The 26,723-nt window shown below is 40.5% G+C and overlaps 1 protein-coding gene and 1 long non-coding RNA gene across 20 annotated transcripts in view; one reads left to right on the forward strand and one right to left on the reverse strand.

Moving 5' to 3' along the window:
* Positions 1-26,723, forward strand: part of greb1l (GREB1 like retinoic acid receptor coactivator) — an 82,071-nt gene that overhangs the window by 25,526 nt on the left and 29,822 nt on the right. For 7 of the 17 annotated variants that reach the window (XM_047369331.1, XM_047369338.1, XM_047369337.1 and 4 more), the window contains exons 1-8: positions 12,871-13,048; positions 15,845-15,955; positions 19,578-19,737; positions 20,139-20,330; positions 20,442-20,618; positions 20,776-20,952; positions 21,242-21,364; positions 22,086-22,208. In XM_047369331.1, the coding sequence (XP_047225287.1) occupies positions 19,581-19,737; positions 20,139-20,330; positions 20,442-20,618; positions 20,776-20,952; positions 21,242-21,364; positions 22,086-22,208 (949 nt within the window). In that variant the 5' untranslated portion in view covers positions 12,871-13,048; positions 15,845-15,955; positions 19,578-19,580. Of the gene's footprint in view, positions 1-12,870; positions 13,049-15,844; positions 15,956-18,875; positions 19,738-20,138; positions 20,331-20,441; positions 20,619-20,775; positions 20,953-21,241; positions 21,365-22,085; positions 22,209-26,723 lie in introns of those variants that run through there. The other 10 variants (XM_047369346.1, XM_047369347.1, XM_047369348.1 and 7 more) reach the window with 8 other exon arrangements.
* LOC124870573 lies at positions 108-26,723 on the reverse strand. Of its 3 annotated transcripts, none has more exons than XR_007038816.1 (4): positions 26,058-26,723; positions 695-792; positions 264-595; positions 108-165 (listed from the first exon to the last, which is right to left on the reverse strand). It is a non-coding gene; the product is annotated as an uncharacterized LOC124870573 (long non-coding RNA). The 3 variants fall into 3 exon arrangements; XR_007038815.1 differs by lacking the exon at positions 26,058-26,723 and adding an exon at positions 1,966-2,281; XR_007038817.1 differs by lacking the exon at positions 26,058-26,723 and adding an exon at positions 1,966-2,281 and having other exon boundaries at positions 672-792.

Here is a 26,723-nt window from a genome sequence, read left to right on the forward strand (position 1 = left end):
TGGAAACATGCAAAAAAAACTATCAGCAGTTATAAGAATGGTTTAATTATGTCATTATGTTCGAAATAGCTCTGACCCACATACAGAGAACACTCAGGAGGAGGAAGCAAAATAAAGACTGTTTTATTGGTGATGTAATCAGGAAAGAAACAGACAAAAATCTCACTGTAGAGAGAGAAGTGAAGAGAATGGATGAGTACAGGTAACAGAAGGTAAGACAAAACTAAGAACAAATAAATATCATTATTCTGAGATCAGCTTACTGGGTTATGGTGGTCAGGTTGCCAGGGGGAATGAGACTCAGGATCCAGGTCTTAAGCAGGGATATCCGTAGAATTCACTTGGTGCTGTTCTGTGTGAGCACGGAACAAAGAAACAAGTTCAATGTGCGGTGGTTTATGTTGGAGGGTGGACAGGGTACGCTTGTGGCTTGGCTCGGGAGACGGAGAGGACAGGAAGCTGCCATCTTGATGCAAATCCAAACGAAGGTAGATCACAGGATAGGAATCCTCTGAACGAAGATAGGCTTGATCATCCAGAATAACTTCCAGAAACGAAGTCCAGAAACTCCGTTACAAGCTTAGGTTCTCAAAATCTGCAGAGGAGCAAAAACAAAGTTAAACGAAGGTCGAAGTACAAAGCATAAACTTAGATATGGCTCAGGTTTGTACCACTGGTGGCAAAACACTCTCACATTGAAGTGCTGGCAGCCTCCTGCTTATGTACTCCTCATAGTAATCAGTGGAACAAGTCGCACATGTCACCCAGCACACCTGAGAGCTCCAGCACAGTCTGAAACAAAACACAAACACAACCCAGATCCTGACAAATTGTTATAATGCCAGTAAAGATTTTTTTGCATTGATTGTTGAGGATATGGATGGTTATAAATAATTCTGACATGTCGTTTTTTTTACTAAAATATAAATAAAAACAGATTATTTTACAAAATTTATACTTCTTTTACATTGTTTTATTATCTTTTGAGAGATCTCTATCTCATTTACTATCAGGAAATAAACATTTTGATTAAACGGAAAATGATTGGGCTTAACTGCACGCTCTGCATACTGTTTGGTAAAAGATCGCAAATTTTATTCAACCAGTCTACTTACAGCATCAAATACAGTTACAGTCATACAAATGCAATACTATTTTTACTTCAGCTCATACATATTAATCTAGTTATAGAATTTTTGATAGATTACCTTTTTCTTAAATAATCTCAATAAAACAATCTTTCTTTGTTAGCATTACCCGTGCAACACATTTGCTTTAAAAAACACTGTTTCGAGATTGATTTGGTTAATGCTTTATTAATCTGAGGCTAGAGTTTATGTTCTCACAGTTATTTTTTAACATGAGTCAGTGCAAACAGAGCAAATAGCATAATTTAGAAAGTTTAAAACAGAATGCACAATTTTAAAAAGTACAAGTGTAAAAAAACATTGATTGACAGAAGAGGGAAAGAACACAAGTTAGAATAGAATAATTAAAAGGAAAATGTAACTTAAATTTACAGCAGTAATTAAAATAACAAAAGTAGTAAACAGACCGGATGTCTGTGAAAAGGACTGCCTTGGATGCCAGAATGTTATCGAGTGGATAGTTAAATATACATAATTTACTGATGATGTGTGGTATTCAGCCTGATGAGTCTCCAGATAAGATGCCTAAATCTTTAAATTGTGGAAACTTTTTTTATCACTTCTTACCAGAGTCCATATTGATTAATTAATCAATGAATTGACCAGTTGTTACACTTCCAGTTGCACACATGATAATATCTTTAAACCCGTAGATTGTCCCATAAAAATCAGCTGCACAAAGCAGTGTTCTGAACTGGCATCTTTTAACTAAGGATGTTTTCCATTTGTGCTGCATCAGTTCTCCGTTTGATAGGCATTTGCCATGAGATGATGCTAGCCTTTGTCTGTGGCTGACATTTAGTTTAAGGTTAAATACCTTGCCCTTAAACTCATCCTCTGGGCCGCAGTGTGTGGCAAGGTCACAACTCCAATCAACCCGGAGGAAACATAAAGCCTTCTTGTCCCCTAATGAATTAGCTCCTATATGTTCCTCAGCGAGTTACTTGACCATTCTCCAAGGATTCCCAAGTTCCACTGCCCTTTAACACACACACATACACACGCTCCTCCATTCCCCTAATTTTAAAATGAGTTTTATAACTGGACAGTAAACCTCCAGTGGCTTAATGATGATGACTTCTTCATCTGCCCAAATGCTCCTTTTGTCCACCCCTCCTCAGGCCCAAAGACCCTACCCCTGTTCCCTCTGGTCACATCAGGCTTTAAACCCTGTTTCAACCCATCTTTATAGTACCACAGATAATCCCCCCAGAACTCATGTGCACAGGCATGCACATGCAAGCACATGTCCAAACACAAACGCACACACACACGCACACACGTACCCTGAAGCTATTATCTTCACTGAGGGCAGCACTGTCTCTCTCTTTCTCTGTGTTGCTGCCGACTTCAGCAATGGCATTCAGCTGGAATGTTTGCCATTGTTTGTTTGGCTCACTGGAAAGCCATGAATGACCTTAGCTCATCTGCTATCCTCACTAGCAGCAATTTGCACTTCAGGGCTCAGCAGGTAGTCCTGAGGAGCAGGAGGTTTTCCGAGAAATTTTTTTGGGGCTTTTATAAGGAAATTAGACCAGCCACACAGATAATAAACAGAAGCGCGAGTCCTCACACCCGTGGCGTTACATAGCCCACTGCGCTCTGGTAGTAAAGAGAATTCTGCTACGGGAATTTTCACATTAAGGTATTTGTTTTCTTTTCTTATGTTTTGGTTGACTGTCGGGCTGCAGGATGGCTCCGGGTCATTTCCAAACTTCAATAATTTCCTTACTGATTTTGTACTGATTTGTTGCCATTTTGTCCCGTCTTTTATCTGTTTGATATCTCTAAGCAAATTAAACCATGGCATCCTAGTTTTCTTGTAGTCAAGTATTTTCTATAATTACGGAGATATATTATTGAAATCTAATATATAATTTAATTCTATTTTATGTTATTATGTGAAAGCTTTGTATTACAATCTGTTACCATAAATTGTGGTTCTGATCCCTGTTTAAAACGGTTGAATCTTGCGAAACATGAAAGATTATGACCCCATATCAAACGAGTTAGTTAGACAAAATAATACCATACATGGACTTGTTATACCTACATTGGAACACTCTACACTATTCAGATTCTATAAAACAGTTTGGGATTTGTAAAACTATATTTGTGAAAAGAAAAACAAAAAAGGGGCTTTTATATTCACCAAAAATATTGCTAAAATCTGTATTTGTTCTCGTGATTCCATATCGCATATTGTCTCGTTTCCTGAACTGGATGTATCATTAAACCTCTATTGTCTGATTTTACAGTGTTCCTACTGCCAGTTCCTTCCCACTGTCGCTGCGTGCTTGCTGAGGAAGTGCACTTTTGACACTTGCTTTGTCTGAAGGACGGACTGCTGCAAAGGGATTGACTTCATGCATTTGAATAGGCTTCTTTGCGCAGATATCAATAGTGTCATATCCAGGGCTCTTTATAGTAACTTATAATTGCTTCACCAGATGAAATCACCTGCTGACACCAATTGGATTGAGCTTCGACAGACAGCTTTGCCTTTGACAAGAAATTGCTGTATCTCATACTATAAAATCTTTTTACACCCATACAAAATATTTATTTTTTAGCTACAGATACTCCAAGAAGAACTCTTGCTACATCAACTATTTTCTTACCTTCCCTTCCAACTTTCAACTTAGGCCCTAAGCCTATTATTTCCCAGGCTTCCCAATTATGGTGACTTGTCTTTCCTCCGGTGGCACTGTCCCTTTGTCCTCTTTGGTGCTCAAAGTGGTGAAGAATGAGCTTAGGGGCGGGAAAGTTTTCAATCTACACTCTGTTGTTTCTTTTCACACAGAGTCTTTGTGGGCAGAGAAAATGCAGAGTTTACTTATTATCTCTACTTTCAATAGGATGCTTAAGACAGGACACGTCAAAGTCAGGGGCTTGGAGATGAATGATTCCGACTACTCTTTTCCTCTAATTGAACTTGCTGTTATCAGAGTAGTCAGTTTAAACATTTCACTTATGTTAAAACAGATAAACCAATACTCAAATATGCTGCTGGAGACGTCATAGAAGTTTAAATGTGTGCTCAAATTGGCAGCAGACAGATACAATTTACAGTCAAACAGTAGCCTGGTGTTTAGGCAAGTCTGGTAGATTTGATAAAAACGAGTGCAAAGCTCCCAATGGACTAATGAAGGCACCCGATTGGCTGATGTTGTTGTTTACAGCAGCCTTCACACTCAAAGAGCCACTATATAGCCATTGGAATGAAGGTGAGAAGAGCTGTACACAACTTAAAATAACTCTTGACCGTGTCTGTGGTAATGAACTGGAACATCACTCACAGAGTGTAGAAAATCCTGAACTTAAAATGAAGAATTTGAAAAATGTGATGTAGTTCTTTCAAGCTTAATCTTAATAGTTGTTTGGCAGTTATTGTAGGCATAATCAAAGACGTTGTCATCTAGATACAAAAAGAGGTTTATATGATTCAAACGTTTGTGTTTATCTTATCTCATATAAAAGGAAAACCTATAAATTTAGGTGAAACCTTTTGGGGTAAAAGCATCACCGATAGAGACTTGGAATTCCTGCCATCCAGTGGATGTGAGTTTGCTGAGGGTTAATGTTTACCTGACAAATTCTTGCTGACATTTCCTGACCTTAATGAGTTTGCAGAAAAGCCAGCACCTCACACAGGTTGGTCTACAACATAAAATGACCTGAACATCATGCACTAACTGATACTGATTGAGTGTAACTTGCCTCAAAGCATGTGTAGACTTGCAAACTATAACCACGCATATGACGGACAAATATGTGATCATCCTTTTATTGCTTTGTGAGTTTCTAAAATATTCTATTGTTATTTAGCCATTTTTTTTTCAGTCAGTCATTTTCTACTGCTTCTTCCATAGTGGGTCGTGGGGGAGCTGGTGCCTATCTCAAGCAGTCTATGGGTGAGAGACAGGGTACAGCCTGGACAGGTCGCAAACAACAAACAACCACACTCATTCAAACACCTAAGGGCAATTTAGAATGACCAATTAACCTAACAGGCATGTCTTTGGACTGTGGGAGGAAGACATAATAACCAGTGAGAACCCACGCATGCACGGGTAGAATATGCAAACTCCACGCAGAAAGACCCCCGGCTGGGAATTGAACCCAGGATCTTCTTGCTGCAAGGCAACAGTGCTACCAACAGCACCACTGTGCACCTTGTTAATTAGCTTAATAGCTTATTTCATAGCTGCTGAAATCGTATTAGTTGTCATTGTCATTTTAAAAACAGTTTTGCATTCTATTTTCATTTAAATTTTTTCTGAGATATTCTAGGTGAATTTCAGATTTGGCTCTTTTTAGGTTAATTAAATTTGTAGTATTTCAAAGTTTGTTGTATTTTCAGTGTTCCACTGCCATTTTCTGTTAAAATTAGAAAACTGTTTTCAGACATTTACATACAGGTCCTTCTCAAAATATTAGCATATTGTGATAAAGTTCATTATTTTCCATAATGTCATGATGAAAATTTAACATTCATATATTTTAGATTCATTGCACACTAAATGAAATATTTCAGGTCTTTTATTGTCTTAATATGGATGATTTTGGCATACAGCTCATGAAAACCCAAAATTCCTATCTCACAAAATTAGCATATCATTAAAAGGGTCTCTAAACAAACTATGAACCTAATCATCTGAATCAACGAGTTAACTCTAAACACCTGCAAAAGATTCCTGAGGCCTTTAAAACTCCCAGCCTGGTTCATCACTCAAAACCCCAATCATGGGTAAGACTGCCGACCTGACTGCTGTCCAGAAGGCCACTATTGACACCCTCAAGCAAGAGGGTAAGACACAGAAATAAATTTCTGAACGAATAGGCTGTTCTCAGAGTGCTGTATCAAGGCACCTCAGTGGGAAGTCTGTGGGAAGGAAAAAGTGTGGCAGAAAACGCTGCACAACGAGAAGAGGTGACCGGACCCTGAGGAAGATTGTGGAGAAGGGCCGATTCCAGACCTTGGGGGACCTGCGGAAGCAGTGGACTGAGTCTGGAGTAGAAACATCCAGAGCCACCGTGCACAGGCGTGTGCAGGAAATGGGCTACAGGTGCCGCATTCCCCAGGTCAAGCCACTTTTGAACCAGAAACAGCGGCAGAAGCGCCTGACCTGGGCTACAGAGAAGCAGCACTGGACTGTTGCTCAGTGGTCCAAAGTACTTTTTCGGATTAAAGCAAATTCTGCATGTCATTCGGAAATCAAGGTGCCAGAGTCTGGAGGAAGACTGGGGAGAAGGAAATGCCAAAATGCCAGAAGTCCAGTGTCAAGTACCCACAGTCAGTGATGGTCTGGGGTGCCGTGTCAGCTGCTGGTGTTGGTCCACTGTGTTTTATCAAGGGCAGGGTCAATGCAGCTAGCTATCAGGAGATTTTGGATATTTTGTGGGATATTGTGAAGAGAACGTTGAGAGACTCAAGACCCAACACTCTGGATGAGCTAAAGGCCGCTATCGAAGCATCCTGGGCCTCCATAAGACCTCAGCAGTGCCTCAGGCTGATTGCCTCCATGCCACGCTGCATTGAAGCAGTCATTTCTGCAAAAGGATTCCCGACCAAGTATTGAGTGCATAACTGTACATGATTATTTGAAGGTTGACGTTTTTTGTATTAAAAACATTTTTCTTTTATTGGTCAGATGAAATATGCTAATTTTGTGAGATAGGAATTTTGGGTTTTCATGAGCTGTATGCCAAAATCATCTGTATTAAGACAATAAAAGACCTGAAATATTTCAGTTAGTGTGCAATGAATCTAAAGTATATGAATGTTAAATTTTCATCATGACATTATGGAAAATAATGAACTTTATCACAATATGCTAATATTTTGAGAAGGACCTGTACATCTCTAAAGGTCTTGCAACTGAACTAATGGAGCGCAGTGAGTTATCAGACCTAAACTTGCCAGATTTCTTTGGAAAATCTCATGATAATAATGATTATTAGTCTCGAGTTTATTGGCTTATGTACATGCATACTTTGCAAAATCGGTGCAGGCCTTCACAGGAAAACTGAACAGAAATTCTTAGCAGTAATAGGTTAACTCGGCTTCTTGGATAAGTTGTTAAATTGTTGTGTAAATTCTTCTCAATTATGCAAAACCCAAAAACTCATACTTTTACTCGTCGTCTTCCACTTCATCTGGGACCGGGTCGCGGGGGCAGCAGACTCAGTAGAGACACCCAGACGTCCCTCTCCCCAGGAGCCTCCTCCAGCTCCTCCGGGAGAAGCCCAAGGAGGCATCCGATATAGATGCCCAAGCCACCTCAACTGGCTCTGCTCGATGTGGAGGAGCAGTAGCTCTACTATGAGCTCCCCCGCTGGCCGAGCTCCTCACCCTATCTCTAAGGGAGTGCCCGGCCACCCTGCGGAGGAAGCTCATTTCAGCCGCTTGTATCCGGGATCTCGTTCTTTCGGTCATGACCCAAAGTTCATGGCCATAGGTGAGGGTAGGAACGTAGAGCGACCGGTAAATTGAGAGCTTTGCTTTTTGGCTTAGCTCTCTCTTCACCACAAAGGACCGGCACAGTGTCCCCATTACTGAGGCAGGCGCACCGATCCATCTGTCGATCTACCGCTCCATTCTTCCCTCACTCTTGAACAAGACTCCAATATACTTGAACTCTTCCACTTGAGGCAGGAACTCCCCTCCAACCTGAAGAGGGCAAAGCACCCTTTTCCGGTCGAGAACAATGACCTCGGACTTGGAGGAGCTGATCTTCATCCCAGCTGCTTCACACTCGGCTGTTAACCACCCCAGCGCATGCTTTAGATCTTGGTTAGAGGGGGGCAGCGGGACCACATCATCTGCAAAAAGAAGAGACGAAATCCAATGGTCCCCAAACCAGACCCCTCCAGCCCTTAACTGTGCCTAGTAATCCTGTCCATAAAACTTATGAACAGGACTGGTGACAAAGGGCAGCCCTGTCAGAGTCCAATATGGACCGGGAACATGTCCGACTTAGTGCCGGCAATGCGGACCAAACTCCTGCTCCGCTTGTACAGTGACCAGATCGCCCCTAATAAAGGCCCCCGACTTCGTACTCGCGGAGCACCCCCCACAGGGCACAACGAGGGACACAGTCAAATGTCTTCTCCAGGTCCACAAAACACATGAGAACCGGTTGGGCAAACTCTCATGAACCCTTGAGCATCCTGTAGAGGGTGTAGAGCTGGTCCTGTGTTACACAGCCGGGACAAAAATCACACTGTTCCTCCTGAAGCCGAGGTTCAACTATTGACTCTCCTCTCCAATACCTTGGCATAGCCCTTACCAGGGAGTTGGAACACACCCTCCGGTCACCCATCTTATGAAAGGGGACCACCACCCCGGTCTGCCAGTCTAGATGCACAGTCCCCAACCACCACGCAATATTGAAGAGGCGTGTCAACCATGACCACCCCACAACATCCAGAGACTTGAGGTACCCAGGGTGGATCTTGTCTACCCCTGAAGCCCTGCCACCTTGAAGCTTTTTAACCACCTCGGTGACTTCAGCCTGGGTGATGAAAGAGTCCAACCCCGAGTCCCCAGCTTCTGTTTCCACCAGGGAATGCGTGACGGCAGGATTGAGGAGATCCTCAAAGTACTCCTTCCACCGCTCGATAATGTCCCCTGTCGAGGTCAGCAGCTCCCCACCTCCATTGTGAACAGTGTTGGCAAAGCACTGCTTCCCCCTCTTGAGGAGACGAATGGTTTGCCAGAATAGCTTCCGGATTAGAGAAAAATCCATGCCATCAGTTCCTTTCTGTAATTTTTCAAACAATTCAAATGTCAACAGGACATGCAAGCTCTATCTCGAAAAGTATTGGTTTTTTGTGTGTGGGAATGCACCTTTAGAAGACAAAAGATGCTGTTTGGTGGCCATTACCTGCTTTTCAAAAATCTGATTATATCCACTTTTACACAACCTCAATCAGCCATTAATTAGAGTTGCCATTGTGGAATGCAATGCTGTTGTGAGGAAACTTTAACTCTGTAAAGACTTTACTACAGTTACAAATTAACAGCAAATAGCGTGCATGTACCATGCTTTCCTTGTCAATATTATTGGTGTGTGTTTGAACAGAATGTGTTGAAGGTTATTGCAAAATTTATGTCTCACCTCAAAAATCGGTGACATTGAATTTCATTTTAAAAGAAGCTGCTTATATGTTAATTTGACAGTTTTGAGTTTAGCTATGAGTTGGTATCGATGTGTACCAAGGTTTTAAAAGGTCACCGTTTGAAAAAAGACTAAAATGTTCTATCATACCATTTGAAGTCTTTCTGTCAGAGCAACAGGAATTTTTGCTACAACAAAACAGTGCCCCTGCCCACTTGTTGCTGTGCACTACCAGTTAGTTGACTTTTAAAGGGCTGCTACATGTTGCCTTAGTTTACAATAAAGGGAAGAGCAGTTGTTTAGAAATATTTTAGAACACAAATCCAAAGACAGCCATAGTTTTCTGTTAAGCAGTTGATTGCTGGCTAGATAGTGGAGCAGATAGCCTGACTAATTAACCACCTACTGTTATAATAGATTGCTATAATTGTGTTATTCTGTAAAGAGCGGAAGTGCAAAAGGACATAATACAATACATATTACCCAAAAGATCAGAGAGGCAGTCAGCACATCCACATCAACTCCAGTACCAATGTTGTCTCCAACTAGAACTGATTTTGACAAAATTTCCCAATTTCACCAAATAAACTGCAAAATCTTAGAAGAAATCTTACAGTAACTAAGCTCTTCCTTCTGCTGTCTCGATCTTTTACACACAGCTTTCCTTAAGAAAGCTTTGCCTGTCATAACGTCTGATTTAACACAAATAATAAACAACTTCCCTTTTGCCAGGTGTTTTTCCCCCGGGCCCTGAAAACAGCAATTATCAAACCTCTATTGAAAAAGAGCAATTTGGATAAGCTGCTACTACAGAACTACAGGCCTATATCAAACCTCCAGTGAGGCTTCCTGCTCACCACAGTACAGAGACTGCTCTTGTCAAGGTGTTCAATGACATCCGTATAAATGCACACTGTGGAAGAACCACAGTGCTGGTGTTATTGGACCTTAGTGCAGCATTCGACACTGTTGATCACTCCATTTTATTAGAGCGCCTGGAAAACTGGGTCAGCCTTTCCGGTACAGCACTCAACTGGTTTAAATCCTACTTGAAGGACAGGGACTGTTTTGTGTCAGTAGGTAACTTTACATCAGAGAGCACAAAAATCACATGTGGCGTTCCCCAAGGGTCCATCTAAGGGCCCCTCCTATTCAATATCTACATGCTCCCCCTAACTTAGATTTTAATAAACAACAACGTAAGTTATCATAACTATGCACACGACACACAGCTATACGTTACGATGTCACCAGGTGACCATGAACCCATTCAAGTGCTGGGTAAATGCTTAGAAGAAATCAATGCTTGGATGGGCCAAAATTTTCTTCAGCTGAATCAAAACAAAACTGAAGTAATAATCTTTGGACCAAAGGAAGAGCGGTTAAAAGTTAGCACACAGCTTCAGTTAATACAGCTAGAAACCACCAGTCAGGCTCGAAACCTGGGTGTAGTGATGGACTCAGACCTGAACCTTCAGAGGCACATAAAGGTAGTAACTAGGTCGGCCTTCTATCACCTAAAGAACATCTCCAGGATTAAAGGACTAATGTCTCAGCGGGACCTTGAAAAACTAATTCATGCATTCATCTTTAGTAGAATTGATTACTACAACGGTGTCTTCACAGGTCTGCCTAAAAAGTTGATCCAGAACGCTGCTGACCGCGTCCTCACTAGAACTAAGAAAGTGGAGCACATCACCCCGGTTCTAAAGTCCCTACACTGGCTCCCTGTAGCTCAGAGAATTGACTTTAAAATACTTCTGTTAGTCTATAAATCACTGAATGGCTTAGCATCAAAATACATTACAGACTTGTCAGTGTATCAACCACCCAGACCTCTCAGGTCTTCTGGCTCAAATCTACTCTGCATACCCAGAACCAAACATGGAGAAGCATCTTTTAGTTCTTATGCTCCACTAATCTGGAATAAACTCCCAGAAAACTGTAAAAGCGCCGAAACCCTAAGTTGCTTTAAATCAAGATTAAAAACTTATTTGTTTAGAGTGGCCTTTGACTGTGCCATCTAAACATTATTGGTTATGTTTTCAGTCCAGTATTCCTTTAATTTTCTTATCCATCATTCTATTCTCTTTATTTTATTTTTTTTAAATTACCTCTGTTGTTTGATTTTATCATTTGATTTGTTTTTCTGTCTGTATCTGTGTTTATTTTCGTTGTGATTGTATTGTAATTGCATGTACAGCGCTTTGAGTGTCTCGTTGCTGAAAAACGCTATATAAATAACCTTACCATACCATACCATACCATACCATACCATACCATACCATACCATACCATACCATACCATACCTTACCTTACCTTACCTTACGTAATGTGGACTAAAAAAAACTTAAATATATGGTGTAGATGACAGTATTATACTGGAATTATTATATTGTTTAAGTAGCTGTAGAAATAAATGTTGCTTCTTTGTTTTATATAAAAGAAATATGATACATCACACACATTACTACAATTATAATAAAATTTTGTGGATATTTATTTTACATCTTTGTTTAAGTCCATGTATCAAGATAAAAAATAATGTATGAATCTTACGGATAACATTATTATACTTTTAAAGTCTATGATATATTACTTTAAATCAAGGCAATGAGATCATGTAAAAGATTTCTGTTTTGAAAATTTACTGACATGTTAAACTGTGGTATTTTTCCTCAAGATTGTCCTACAGTAGGAATCTCATACTGAGAAATGCCTATTTGAGTCAATATAAATTTGATCTGTCTAACTTTCTGATGCATGCTGTACATGTGGATGTGTTTGAGTAAATTTCCACCCAGGCTCCAGTGATTCGGTTTCCTCTCCTGTTTGCAACATCATGAAAAGGTGTTATCAGCAACAGTAATGACATATAATCCCCAACATCTGCCAGCAGATGTTGATTTGTGGCACATTTCTGTTTATTTATTTTGACTGGATGAGTCCCTGGTTTTTATAGTAGGAGTTAAAAAAGCCTGGTGTGTGGGGTCAATCCTGGGTAATGCTGCGACGACAAAATGCTCAAGCTGACCTGACATTCCTGTCCCCACTTTGCTGGAGATGGATCCCCCCCCTCCACTCTTGCCCCATGGCTAAATTGGTCCCCAATAAAATGTTGGGTGTGGCAGCTTGAGCTGAGCGTGAGAGCAAATTCAAAGATCTACCACCACCCCCAACTTCTAGCACAACCCCTTAACCGTGACTTCTTAAAAATGAAAACTTCCAGGGTGCCCATGGAGGATGTCTTGATGCACAGCGGGTCACGCGTGGCAGAGCCATGTTGCAGCAGGCAGATGTGAGACCATGTCTTTGTATCCCCCCCCCCACACACACACACCCATCTTAGCTCTTCGGGCCCCCAATAGCATCTGTCACCGCGGGGGGCCAGCAGGACCGAGATGAATGAGCCCCCAGTGGATTCCCTCCTGCTTGGCAAATGGCACAGGGACAGAGGAGTGCGCAGGGGACTAGGGGGAGGGGTCTATGTCGATTCGTGTTTGTTTGCATGTGGGTGAGATAGAGAGGCAGAGAGAAGGAAAGGAGGGCTTCTGCTCCACTGAAGGATTCCCAATCCTTTCTGTGTGGAATCTTGACAAAGCTCACTACAAGAGAGGACTGAACCCCATACGTTTGCTGCTTGGATAAACTCTTCCCCCAAAAGGATTTACTGTATCTTATGTGCTTTATTTGAAGAGTTGCCTACAAATTTGTGGATTTTTTTACACTGGATTTGGATTTTAAGGGCTCATCAGGGATTTGAGGAGTCATGGAAGGTACAGAAGAAGCTGTTTAACTTGACTGTGTGCCACATGTGGCCCTTATACAGCATTAATGATATGGGCTTTTAGCACCTCATTTAGAAAACATGAAGTGATGTTTGTTCTTTTTTCCCCTCATTGATTTACCCCATCCCCCTTTTCTCTCATGTTTGATGGTTCATGTCTTTTCTAATGTTAAAAAGGTGCTAAGGTCTTTCCTCCATAGGATCTTTTGCTATTTATTTTAATGTTAAAGCAGATCAATGTAGTGCGAATGAGATATTTTTTCAGTTGAATTCCAGTAAAATCTAATGTATTTATTTTCCGTGAGGAAGGAAAAAAATCTTTACAAACAGTTTTAACTAAACTATTTTCACTCCTCCAGTTATTTTATTAGCAATCATGAAACAATAGCTGAGTGTCAAGTTTAATTGTATGCAACTTTTCAGCATTTGTTTTAGCTTATCTGGCTATAAAATGTAAAACAGCTTTAGCAATTTGCTTTAATTTGACTTTGGTGTGAAGCTTCTGCTCAATTTGAATGAAAGGTGGGAAGGTAAGATTAATCCTGCCTCTATAGTAAACATTGTAATGTAATTATGCTCTTTAGAAGGAAACAAAAGAATGACTGGAAAGAAAGAGAAGTCAGTGTCAGAAGAAAGATCCCCATACATGGATTGTGTTTTTTAACTTGATTTTACTCAATTTAAAAAAGTTTATTTTGAACTTGATTTAATTAATACAGAAACTTGGTCAATCTTGCTCAAAGCATAGCATTTTAAAATTACTTTATACAATAAATTACTAAATTTTTGCATTTGAGAGATTTCATATTTTAGCATTAACTTTTCAAACCAAGCTTCAGTGGCTGCATTTTGTTTTTACTACTATGTTGACAAACAAAGTAAATCAATGCTACAGAGAGCACAGATGGTGCTATACTCTTTTTGTAAATCTAAGGTATAATTTAAAAAAATGTCTTCTCTTTTTTTTCTCCTCTGAGATTTTATGCTTTTAACATAATTAAACATAATTAAAGCAGCTTGTCAACAAGGGGCGTGTTTGAATGCAACACATTGTTTATTGTCATTAACCTGAATCCTTTTCGGATTTTAACTAAGTTCCTCTTTTGGGAATTTACACCAGCACGTCAACATTCCCTCCAGTCTCATCACTTGAAAAACAGGACATTTAAAACCACCTCAGGGTTGTGGTTTGTGTTGCAGGCTAGATTTATGGTTCCTTCATGTCCAGATCCATCTGCGTCCTTCACTCCGTCACCATCCTACGTGATGAGATAAGCAACTGAATATTTCTTGACTCTGGGTAATCAGCTCAGTGTGAGAGTTTTCATAGAGGTTCACTAGTGGGAGCACTCAGCTGTGGAAAAAGCATTTTGTGTTACAAGCTAATGTGTTTTGTCCATATACCTTTTTGTTTTGAGTCAGAAGTCTCAGAGGTAAAGCAGCGCATGCTTCCTCCTGATATATTGACCTTTTTAACTCTTTACTCTATCAAGCTGGCTAATCATTCACATATCGAGCTCCGGTGTGGTCAGTTAATGCAAGTTGAGCCGACTTGTGTACCCTTGCTGTTTGAAGAACTTGGACCCCCAGACCCAGCTGCAGCTCTATCAGAACTGTGCCTTGGTCAGAGGTGATGGTTGGGTAGATTGTGATAGTGTTTTTCGAGAGAAGTTTGCTTCTGTTGTATCAGAGTATATCAGAGCCTGAACGGCTAGACAATACCTCGTCTAAGGGTCAAAGTAGTTGTTGAATCCATTCAGAAAGGAGTGACTGTGTGGAGGGAATGCTGCAAACTAAAACACCCAAATGTGTTTAATGAAAATAGACCCCAAGGCCATGGTAGTATCATGTAGCGCATTTTTTTGAGCCTTGCGTTTGGGCATACATATGTCACAGTTCGGGCTGCTCTTAATATTTGAGTGGCTATAACTACTTATTCATTTTATCAGTGAGCATGCTCTTTGAACTGACCTGTAGCACCAAACTACACAGAGCACAATTTACTTTGGCTTTCCAAATTACAAAAACACTCTTAATTTAGTACCCAAAATCATTTATTATTTACAAGATATTTTAAAATGTATTCTATGCTAGAGTTATGTAGATGCCAAACATTTTTGTTTGGCATCAACACAAAATCCTCACTTTTTGCATTTTTAGAAGTAGAATATAGGTTGTGTTAATCTCAATATGATTTTGAAGGAATCTCTTCAGTGGGTAATGCCAGTTCAGATTTGATCGGTCTAAATATTTTATAATTAAAGCTAGTTTAGGATTGATAGGAATCTTTGCTCAGGTGCTAACTTTAGTGGCTAGTATAGTATTAGTATTAGTGGCTAACAGACATAGTCACAGGATTCTTATAGTGCTTACAAGTAATTCATATGTTGCCTCTCACAATTTTTTTCATTCATACAAAACCTATGTCAACAACTCTGTCAACACAATAACTATTTTATTTTATGCTTCAAAATGAGAGTCTGCAAGGGAATCAGTCTTCAAGCTCACAGCTTCTTATTCAGTAATTATAATTATTTAGTTCACCAGATGAAGTCACATAAAGACAGCAATTGGATTGGGCTTCACCATATAGACTGGACTTTGATGAAAAATATTGTAGTGTTTCAATATCACAGGATCTCATACCACAAGATCAGAATATACCACACATTGTTAAAGAAATGTGCCCCTAGTTACTATTTTCTTTTATCTGAAATGTCAGTACTGTTTTATTGTGTCATTAACTGTCAGCTAATCACAACTTTCTCTGTTTCTCCTCCTGCAGGTGTTTCACTAAAGAATGGCACTGCCTTTGCTGAAGATTTCTGCTGAGTATTAGACTCAGCATGTAGCCGAGGTAATCAAGTCCCTTCACGCGTGGGAACAGTCCAACATTGTAAGTTTTAAATTATGTATTTGTTGAAATATTCACTTGTAGTCTGTGTGTGTGTGTGTGTGTGTGTTTTAGGAATTAGCCTGGTATGGGATTCCCTAAAAATTTTTATTTGTTTGTTAAAACCCTGGTATATCTTGACGCTGGTACCCAGCACGGGCCTAGTGGGTTCTCATGTTTTCTCCACTGTGGTCTTCTCAAGTTCTTTGAATGAAGATTTCACTCACTCAGTGTGACCCTGGGTCAAATTCATGCAATCTGTTGTTGCCACCCAGTAGCTGTGTGATGGTCTTAACTGAGCATCTCCCTGGCCGCTGGTCACTAATGTGAACTCCCCTTCTTTGGTCGTTAGTCTTTAGATATTAAACTGTTTTTCCTGCTGGTTTGATCATTTGTCAAGTTGGTAGTAGTGAGAGGGCGCAGCCACTCACTACTACAGATGACCTCAGTAACCACCTGAGTGCCATGTTGAAAAACATCCGCTCTTCGACCTCTGCGGTGGTCACGCTTTGTTTTTGGACACACGGGTGATAAAAGGTCACCTTCAGGTGACACCAGGTTAATGGCAAATGTGTTCGTCGGGGCGTGACGATCAGCCAGGAATAAAAAAAAGAGGACAAACATCATCCACAGATAGTGGCCATATTAAAATGCCCACTGGAAATCTTTGTTTCTCTTTGCATTCACCTTCCTCCATCAGTTAGGCAAGAAGTACTGTAGCTTTATTCTATTAAGCTGCTTATCTCAATGACAGCACATTCAGGCATTGGTAATCTGGTCTTTTGTCTGGGTTGGCCAGATTCCTCGCCAGGAGGGTTGTTAAGTAAACATGAGGACTGGAACCTGTCCAGGCATGGGAAGAAATGAGGCCTGGAAGGGGAAAAAAGCCTATTTAAATCAAATTAACACCCTGCTGCCTGCTTGGATTTTGAATTAAGATATAAAAAATTTAAAATATGTACTTAGCAGTTACTTCTTCTAACATACACCAAGGTATTAAAAGGATATTGTTTCAACACGCTTATATTTTCTAGGGAACCCTTACTTAGGTTTAAAGTGCTTTTCAAGAGATGCCAGAGAAAGTGAAAGAGAGACCGGAGTTTTGTCCGGCTGTGTGGAGCAAAGAGTAAGCATGAAATCAATATTATGTGTGGAATTATGCTATGCTAGGCATTAAGGTAAATCAAGATTTTAAAGGCTATGTTAGCCAAATTTCCTAAACATTTTTCATTGTAGCATTCTTATATCTTAAAGTGATTGTAATGAGACGCCAGGGAAGGTCCTAGAGTGTTGAGCAGAGAATGATCTAGTGCTGGCAACCATGAGCTCATTACAGATAACTGTCTTTTTTTCCAGCATACAAGTGAATCTCTTGAGATCACAGGCCCTGTGTGCTTTCAGACCATGCAGTTGAGATTGTAGAGCCAAAGGGGTGTGGCTAACAACTCGCAGGCTTCATCAGAGCAGTGTGCAAGACGTTTGAGGAATAAAGGCTGAGCTGTATGTCATGATCCTCATGAACATAGTTGCATAGTTCAATATCCTCAGTTACAGTTGGGCTTCAGAGTGTCACTCGGGACTCCGCTGACGGCGGGTGAACGTGAACAAGTGCTGTATGCATTTATACTTGACGCTAGCGTTGGTGTAGTACTCTCCGGTAAGACAGGTAGCAGCACACTACATAACCTGTGGAAACTGGTTTGTTTCCACCTGGATCACCACTTCTTCCGTGGACTTCTTTTTTGGCTTTCCCAAACCTATCCCACATATTTTTTTCATGACTTACAACAAACAGACCGATTTCAGCAGCAATCCACTTCCATGTGTTTAAAGCCATTTCAATATCTTTGTGATCCCTTATAGAGGTATCATATACATGCCAGTGCAGGCGAACCTGCTCCATGAGAGCACTTTCAACTTCGTCCATTTTGAATGGAGCACGGTGTGAGCAATCAATGTTACAAAAACAAGGAAGTGCAAAACCAGGCTCCGCGACAGTAAGGATGGGCAGGGACTGTGCGAGTGGAGACATTGGTGGGTTGACCTTAACCCCTTTATGGGATCCTTCAGCTGATTGCAAGGTGTAAAAAATATGTGTTGGTCATGAAATGAAAGGGTATATTTTGTTGGCAGTGGGAGTATTTGTTGATTTTTCATTTTAAATGAAAGCTACATCATGTTATATAATTTTGTGTAAATGTATTTTGTTAATATACCATGAGATGTAATTTTTACTTAAGGTTTTCATAGCGTGATAATTCAATGCCTAGTTAAAACTCTTGAATGTTGAGAGAAATTATGACTTTGAAAGACAATAGATTTTTTCAGACATGGAATACAGCCTGGTTTTTAATTTAGAAAACAAATCACATTTTCTGTTAAAGAAAAGCTGTACATAATTCCGTTAAAAGAAATGTCACTTATGTAACTTCTTCAGCTGGATTTTAAACTAAACAGTTTGGTCAAGATCACTTATGACATGTAAAAGCTGTTAGGAACCTCTGTCAGACTATAAAGGAGATTAAATGTTTTTTTTTCTGATACGGTTGAAGAATCCAAGCTGGACCTCCTCATTTTGGCTCCATGTGGTGTTTATCACAACACTGGTCTTCACTAGTTGAATGTGATCCAAGGACAAATATGAAAGGGGCATTTCAGGTCAAACTTGTGTGTCAGAAAGGCGGCCAACCCCCACTTTTTATTTTCCTGCTCTGCTTCTCATCTCTCCAAGTTTGCCTGACTGGGTTAGGAACAGCTCTGATGTGTTATGACAAGCTAAAAATATAGGAGTTGGAGAAGAAAACTCCACCGGATCATAGCTGTTATCCCGTTTTAGTTGCCTCTGGTGTGCTTTCTCTCTCTTTTACCCCTCCCTTTTGCTATTTTTGTAAATCTAAGCCCACACATTCTACCCTCTGTCCAGCAGCCACCTGGCACCAGAGAGCCGGCCAATCACAGGCAAACACAGCCCTGACCTCGGCAGATGTCCCTGAGTGGTGGAGGGGCAGCGGGGGGCACTGAAGGCACAGTGGCCTGAGCCGACAGAAGGCAGAGAGAAGCCAGAAATGTTTGGAAAAAGCCAGTGGCCTGGACCATGGTGTTTTAAAAAGAAAAAATTGTCTAAATATGTGTAACTGAACATTATTTTTAGTGTAGAAAAGCAGAAAGAAACGTGAAATTAAATTTTTTAAACCATGCCTGCCAAATAGCTAAAAATATCAACATATTTATTTTTTATATATGTAAAAAAAAAAGAAGAAAGTTTGCATGGTGTAAAAATACGATATCCAGTTATTTTTTAATATTTCACAACGCAAGAAAGCAAAACAAACAAAATCAATAACACAAAACAATAACTACATCTACAGTTTAATGCATAAAGTGTATTAACTACTAATTAACCCATATTTTAGCAAAATATTTTTCTTCACTTTAGTTGTAGATAAAGTTTAAAATCAACCCATAATGAGCAGATTCTCAGCTGAAAAAATGTGATGAAGGGGTCTGTAGTTGTTTTACCATCTGTTTGGCTTTCCCTTATTATGTAAGATGCAAAATCGATGAGCTGAGATAAACAGCGTTGCACATTTGCTGCCGTGCTGCTTTTTTTTCTGTGCTCCCACAGATAATGGGGAATTCGTACGCGGGGCAGCTGAAGTCTGCTCGTTTTGAGGAGGCTCTCCACAACTCTATCGAAGCGTCGCTGCGCTCCAGCAGCGGAGATCCACAGCCCATCTTCACGCAACTCTACTTGCAGCCAGAGCCATTTCCAGGTAATATGGAAGGTAGGAACCTCAGGAGACGAAGAAAAACAAGATCCGTTTCCATTAGGGCCAGATTTGTGGAGTGTATAACTAATACATGTCTTGTCAACAGGTTTTCACTCCTAAGCTTTGGATCTCTGCAGCAGATTCAGATTTGTATTTGTAAAGAATCTGGAAAACCTTGTTTTCTTTTCCATCTGCTTCACAATTATGCACTCTTTTTGTATTGCATACAGTCACAACACAATGCTTTGTAGTGTGTGGTTGTAATAGTTCAAGGGGTATCAATACTTTTGTGAGGTAAAGTAGCCATATAGCTGTATTTTCCCCAGAATGTTTTTATATGAAAGGACTTACAAAATGGTTGGATCTAATGATGTGAATGTTGTTCTGGTGACAATAATCACATATGATGTTTCCAGCAGATGTAAAGTCAAAACCTGACATGGCACTCCATGGTGAGGAGGCAAATGATCTTCTGAATGGTTCCTCCTCCAACGATCTGGAGGAGCTGGAGGATGATGAGGACTCAGACAGCAGCAGCCCTCCACTTCCCTACCTGCAAACTCCTGCACCTGATGGCTGCTGCACATTCGATGGTATCATCTCAACAGGTTTACTTTATAAAAGAGTAACTTTTTCCTCAAAAAATTCATTATGATGAATAGTTAGATGGTTACCACTTAAGCTTTGTGCTTTATCTGAAAAACACCATCATCCTTTAGGATTCTGTCAGGCTGGAAAGGACCTACGTCTTGTCACCATAGCAGCAGAACCCATCGAGGTCCCAGCAGGCTTCGAGCTGGTCGGCGCCAAGTCTCCCAGCATCCCCGAGCACATCTTGGTGTGTGCTGTGGACCGCCGCTTTTTGCCTGACGAGAATGGGAAAAATGCACTTTTAGGTCAGTCTGCCCTCCTGAGCTCAGACGGCTTATCATTTTTAGTACTCCTGGTGAAATGAGTACTCAGTGCTGGGCAAACAACAGCACCGTAAAGGCTCATGTAATAGGTTTTGGAAAATTATGTAGTAATTCCAACACTGGTTACCTTTTCTTCCAGGTTTTTCAGGAAACTGTGTGGGCTGCGGTGAAAAGGGTTTCAGATACTTCACGGAGTTTTCAAATCACATCAACCTGAAGTTATCCACCCAACCCAAGAAGCAGAAGCACTTAAAATACTACCTGGTGAAGAATTCACAGGGTGCTCTGTGCAAAGGACCGCTTATCTGCTGGAAAGGTGGAAAACACTGCAGAATGCAGGAATTATACATCTACATAGCATGGGGTGTAAATGTTAAGGCCTTTTGTTTGAACTTAGCAAGTTTTATTGATTTCTCCCAAATCTGTAGCACATTCTAATAAAGGACGTCATGTTTAATTTTTATGTGATTTTGGGATTGTTGTCTTATAATAAAAATGAAATTCTTCCTTTAGGTTCCTCCTATAATACTGCAGAAGTGATATTGTAAATTATATAAGTCGTTAGGGACTTAGTCCCTGTGTAACACCTCTCCTTGTGTTCTTAGATAGTAAAACCCGCCAGTTTTCCAGTGGCGCCTCGACCTCCAAACCAAGTTCGTCCTTGTCCCTGTACAGCAAAGAAAACGCCGGCACCAGTGGACACAGCTCGCCCCCCTTCTCCCTCTCAGGTGAGGTTGCATGTTTGTAGCACAAAAGCCTTTTTAAAGAGAAATCTGGCTCAGACACACATTTTTCAGTTTATCTGAAATGTGTAAAGTGTTTAGATCAGTGCTGAACCCATTGCTTGTACTGAAAATAAAGTGGCATCACTTGTTTCAGGTTTCCTACAGAGTTCACAAAGTCTGAAATTTCATCAAGGAATTTTTCACAGCAGGACAAATATGGAAAAAAAATTATGGATCCCAATCTTTCTATCTGGTCATCCATCTTTCACTCTATCAATCCACAAAATTAAGTACCTTCTTAAAGATTCTTATTTTTAAAAGGTACCTTTATTCTGACAAACACATTGTAAGGCATATTCTAATTTATTAAATATTTATTAAATATGACAGTATATATATTTCAATGAACTAAAGAAACCTTTGAAATTATTTATACTAGTCTATTGTTTTTATACAAAAGCCTGTTGTTTGGAGGGAGCCACTGTTAAATGTGTTGAACAGCTAACTGTAGGCCTGGGACTTGATTACTTTTGTCTACCTCACCAATGGGACTCGTGATTATTTCTAAGTCATATGACCCCTGGCTGATCAATAAGAAGACTTGAGGAAGCTGTCTAAATGATTTGTAGACAGTCAGTTTATGACAAAAAAAATGTTACAGGTCAACTTTACATAGTGGATATAAACGATTTCACAAAAATGTTATTTTTTGTTTTCACTGTAGGTTCCCCACCCACTCGTATGGCACAAGCATCCTCCGTCTTTTTTAGCAGTCAGGATCTCGGAAGGGACTGTAGTTTCCTCAAACCTCTGGTCTCCGCTCCCGGGAACAAAACTCTGCCAATAGGTAACGATCTTTTCAACCTGTAAGAATTACTTTTCCAAACGTTAGTGGCAGATTATCTTGTATTTTCATATAAATTTTGCATCCTGGAAACACAAATTAAGCCCAGACTTTAGCTGCAGACACTGGACATTTAAAAGGATGCTGCATCGACCTTTACACAACCAACACTTGACCAACCTCGCCCTTACACTGAAAGGCGTTGCTTAGATACAGGTCGTCCCTTTATGTGGTGCAGCAATAAGGAGTCGTTGCTGACCATGAGGCAAAGATTAACCTCTGCTTTGGGCTGCTTGGACACACTCTTAAATCAAGTTGCACACATAAACACAAGTGTGGTCATGCACACCGATCAATACCGGAGGACGAAATGCTGTAATGATTTTCTTAAGGCCTTGCTACCCATTAGGCGCTTTACAAGGTTGTGATATTGACAAGCAAAGGCTACACATAATGATCGATGCTGCAGCATCCTGCACGCATGGTGGATATGTGATAGGAAAATGTCCCATTGTAACAGACATATATAAATAGGTGATCAATAACCCAGTGTTATACCTTACTCATTACAATTTATCGCTTCTGCTTTGCAGACAATTACGTGCTCAAAGAATATATATATATATATATATATATATATACACACACACAGGGGTTGGACAATGAAACTGAAACACCTGTCATTTTAGTTTGGGAGGTTTCATGGCTAAATTGGACCAGCCTGGTAGCCAGTCTTCATTGATTGCACATTGCACCAGTAAGAGCAGAGGGTGAAGATTCAATTAGCAGGGTAAGAGCACAGTTTTGCTCAAAATATTGAAATGCACACAACATTATGGGTGACATACCAGAGTTCAAAAGAGGACAAATTGTTGGTGCACGTCTTGCTGGTGCATCTGTGACCAAGACAGCAAGTCTTTGTGATGTATCAAGAGCCACGGTATCCAGGGTAATGTCAGCATACCACCAAGAAGGACGAACCACATCCAACAGGATTAACTGTGGACGCAAGAGGAAGCTGTCTGAAAGGGATGTTCGGGTGCTAACCCGGATTGTATCCAAAAACCACGGCTGCCCAAATCACGGCAGAATTAAATGTGCACCTCAACTCTCCTGTTTCCACCAGAACTGTCCGTCGGGAGCTCCACAGGGTCAATATACACGGCCGGGTTGCTATAGCCAAACCTTTGGTCACTCATGCCAATGACAAACGTCGGTTTCAATGGTGCAAGGAGAGCAAATCTTGGGCTGTGGACAATGTGAAACATGTATTGTTCTCTGATGAGTCCACCTTTACTGTTTTCACCACATCCGGGAGAGTTACGGTGTGGAGAAGCCCCAAAGAAGCGTACCACCCAGACTGTTGCATGCCCAGAGTGAAGCATGGATCAGTGATGGTTTGGGCTGCCATATCATGGCATTCCCTTGGCCCAATACTTGTGCTAGATGGGCACGTCACTGCCAAGGACTACCGAACCATTCTTGAGGACCATGTGCATCCAATGGTTCAAACATTGTATCCTGATGGCGGTGCCATGTATCAGGATGACAATGCACCAATACACACAGCAAGACTGGTGAAAGATTGGTTTGATGAACATGAAAGTGAAGTTGAACATCTCCCATGGCCTGCACAGTCACCAGATCTAAATATTATTGAGCCACTTTGGGGTGTTTTGGAGGAGCGAGTCAGGAAACGTTTTCCTCCACCAGTATCACGTAGTGACCTGGCCACTATCCTGCAAGAAGAATGGCTTAAAATCCCTCTGACCACTGTGCAGGACTTGTATATGTCATTCCCAAGACGAATTGACGCTGTATTGGCCGCAAAATTGTTCGCTAAAACCAGCTGCCACAGAGACAGTTTCTTCCCACAGGCTGTTTCTCTGTTGAACATTCAATAGAGTACAAAACAACAGCATAGAGATGTTGCAAATGCACCTTTTTATTATTATATATGTGTATATTGTACATTGTAAATATGTATATTCTGTAATGCAAAAACAAAACCAAAGAGCAAAGTGTACCGGAGACAAATTCCTTGTTTGTATGTATGAACTTGGCATGAAAAAAATTCTGATTCTGAAAAGGAGGCCCTACACCATACTAATAAAATTGGCATTATTATTTTTGTTGGTTTGTTTGAATAAAAGGGATTGTTGAATTTTTTGGCAGAATTTTCAGTTTTTTTCGCCGATCAGTTCAGTGTTATTTTCTGTGTTTTAAAGCCCATTCAGCAGTCCACAATCATTGCTGCAGGTTGGGTGTGACCTGAGTGTAAATAGTGGAAACAGGTGCAGGTGAGGAGGGTGTGCTAGCCAAGAGGCAGGGTGAGGACTTAATGACTGAGAATTGCCACAAATTCCTTCAAGGAAAGGGAAAATGGCGTGAATTCCAAAGGATGTTGGAAACCTATAACCTCAAAATAGATCCAGGTTTGCTTATTCTAAAGTTCACTAGTTTTGCACGAGGAATTTGGTGGTTTCTGTTAATTCACTTTGCAGTTCTGCCACCCTGATTCATGGAAACTTTAAAGTATAATTTTTGCACAAGAAACGTCTTGTGAGAGCAGTCACAGGACAGGAAGCCATGTCTGCATGGAAAATGTCGACAAACCTTTGCCTAATAAGCTGTAACAGACCGTGAGACCCTGACCTGCAGGCATAGGACTGGTGCTTTGGAGTTAGGTGACCATCCCCCACCTTTCCTCTGATATTCTGATGCAATTTGTTGACAAACTAGATTCTATGGTGAGTATTTCATGCAGGAAGACTCTCCATGAAAGGGTAATTGTCAATTTATGCAGCTGTAAAACAAATGCGGTGCATGAATATGTATTTCTAAGTGTGTGTAACAGATCAGGATTGAGTATGTGCAACATTACGACAATTCCTTGCAAAAGTATTCATATCTATTGGACCTTTCCACATTTTGACACTTAACAACTAATTTCACTGGTCAGGTGGGAGAATCTGTTGACAGACCAGCTTTTAGTTGAACTTTCCACAAATTTGTCCTTTATAGGAGAGTGGCATAATTGTTGAATGTTGTTGAGAGAAAGACAACAGCATGGTGTAGGGGACAAAGTAAAGATTTTGAAGAAGATGCTCTGAGACCATTTTTTTTTTTTGTCCGAAACCAACAATCTAAACACACCATCCCTATCATGGTAGTGGGAACATCATGGTGTGGAATTGCTTTTCTTCAGCAAGGACATGGAAGTTGGTCAGAGCTGATGAGAAGATGGATGGAGCTAAATAAAGCAGGATCCTGCTGAAGTTTAGAAAACCTTTTGTTCACTGCAGCCGGGTTTCAGTCACGTGATTTTGATGACGCGCGAAGAGGGCGCGATTTCAGATGGAGGAGAGTTGCGGAGAGTCCGTATTGTAGGGATTTAGATCCAGTTTCCAGGCGAAGATACAAACAGTTAATTCACAGATATGTTGGATGTGACCCTTATCTCATCAAGATGAGTGAGTTTTCGAGAGAACCTCAAGATTTGTTGATATCACGAACTATCTGGCACTTCAAACGTCTTACTTACACTAAACAGCAGATGAAAGCCTACAAATGTCTGGAGGCATAAAACTTTTTTTGTCAGCGGGTGGGTCCAGAACCTCGGCACCAAACGGCTCCGCGATAATTATCGTTTGGTCTTTGCCAAGGTGAGTGTTAGTTCATATGTAAATATATTAGTGGAGATGTTAGCGGTTAGCAATAGTGGCTAAAACAAACATACAACGCCTCTCTACGGCTACATTAACTTAACAATCATTACTACATAAATAGGCATTTCATGACAAACTAATGGTAAACAGAACCACAAAAAAAGAAGTGTGTTCTGCTACTTACCGCTGACGAAGTGGTCGCTACAGACACTCGCATTAGCAGACTTTGCTCCTCCCGACCGCAGATGTAGATTTGTAATCCACTTTTTAAGTCGTTTTTCGGTTAGTTTTTTACATCTTTCACCTTTATGAATGACAACCTTTGGCACTCGATAATAATGCTTTTCCTTTTTTCTGCTGGAGCGATTGGAGCAGCCGTAAACGGCACAAAACATGGGCGTGTTTACAGATGGCAAATCCTCGGCTACTTCACTTCCTGCCCTCCATCTGCATTCCGCGCTCTCGCGGCATAGCTATGTGACGTCACGTGAAAGCTAGCTATTGACTGAGCTTCAAAAAAAAAAAAAAAAAAAAGGGCTAACATTTCAGTCTTTAGACGTGCAAAGCTGATAGAGGCATACCAGCCAAAGACTTAAAGCTGTAAATAAAGTGAAAAGTGTGTCTACTAAATATTTGCTCAGGAAGGCTTCATTTTTTTAAAATATCTAAGACAAAAGCATGGTTTCATTGTAAGGTGTATTGATCTATCACATAAAATCCAGTGAAACTACAGAGAAGTTTGTTGACATAATGGGACAAAATGTGGAGTTTAATGGATTTGAATACTTTAGGAGAGCACTGAATATGATTTATTTATTTAACATACTCTGTGCATTTGCATGTGTGTGTG

Source organism: Girardinichthys multiradiatus, chromosome 6 (assembly GCF_021462225.1).
Source record: "Girardinichthys multiradiatus isolate DD_20200921_A chromosome 6, DD_fGirMul_XY1, whole genome shotgun sequence".
Taxonomy (NCBI): domain Eukaryota; kingdom Metazoa; phylum Chordata; class Actinopteri; order Cyprinodontiformes; family Goodeidae; genus Girardinichthys; species Girardinichthys multiradiatus.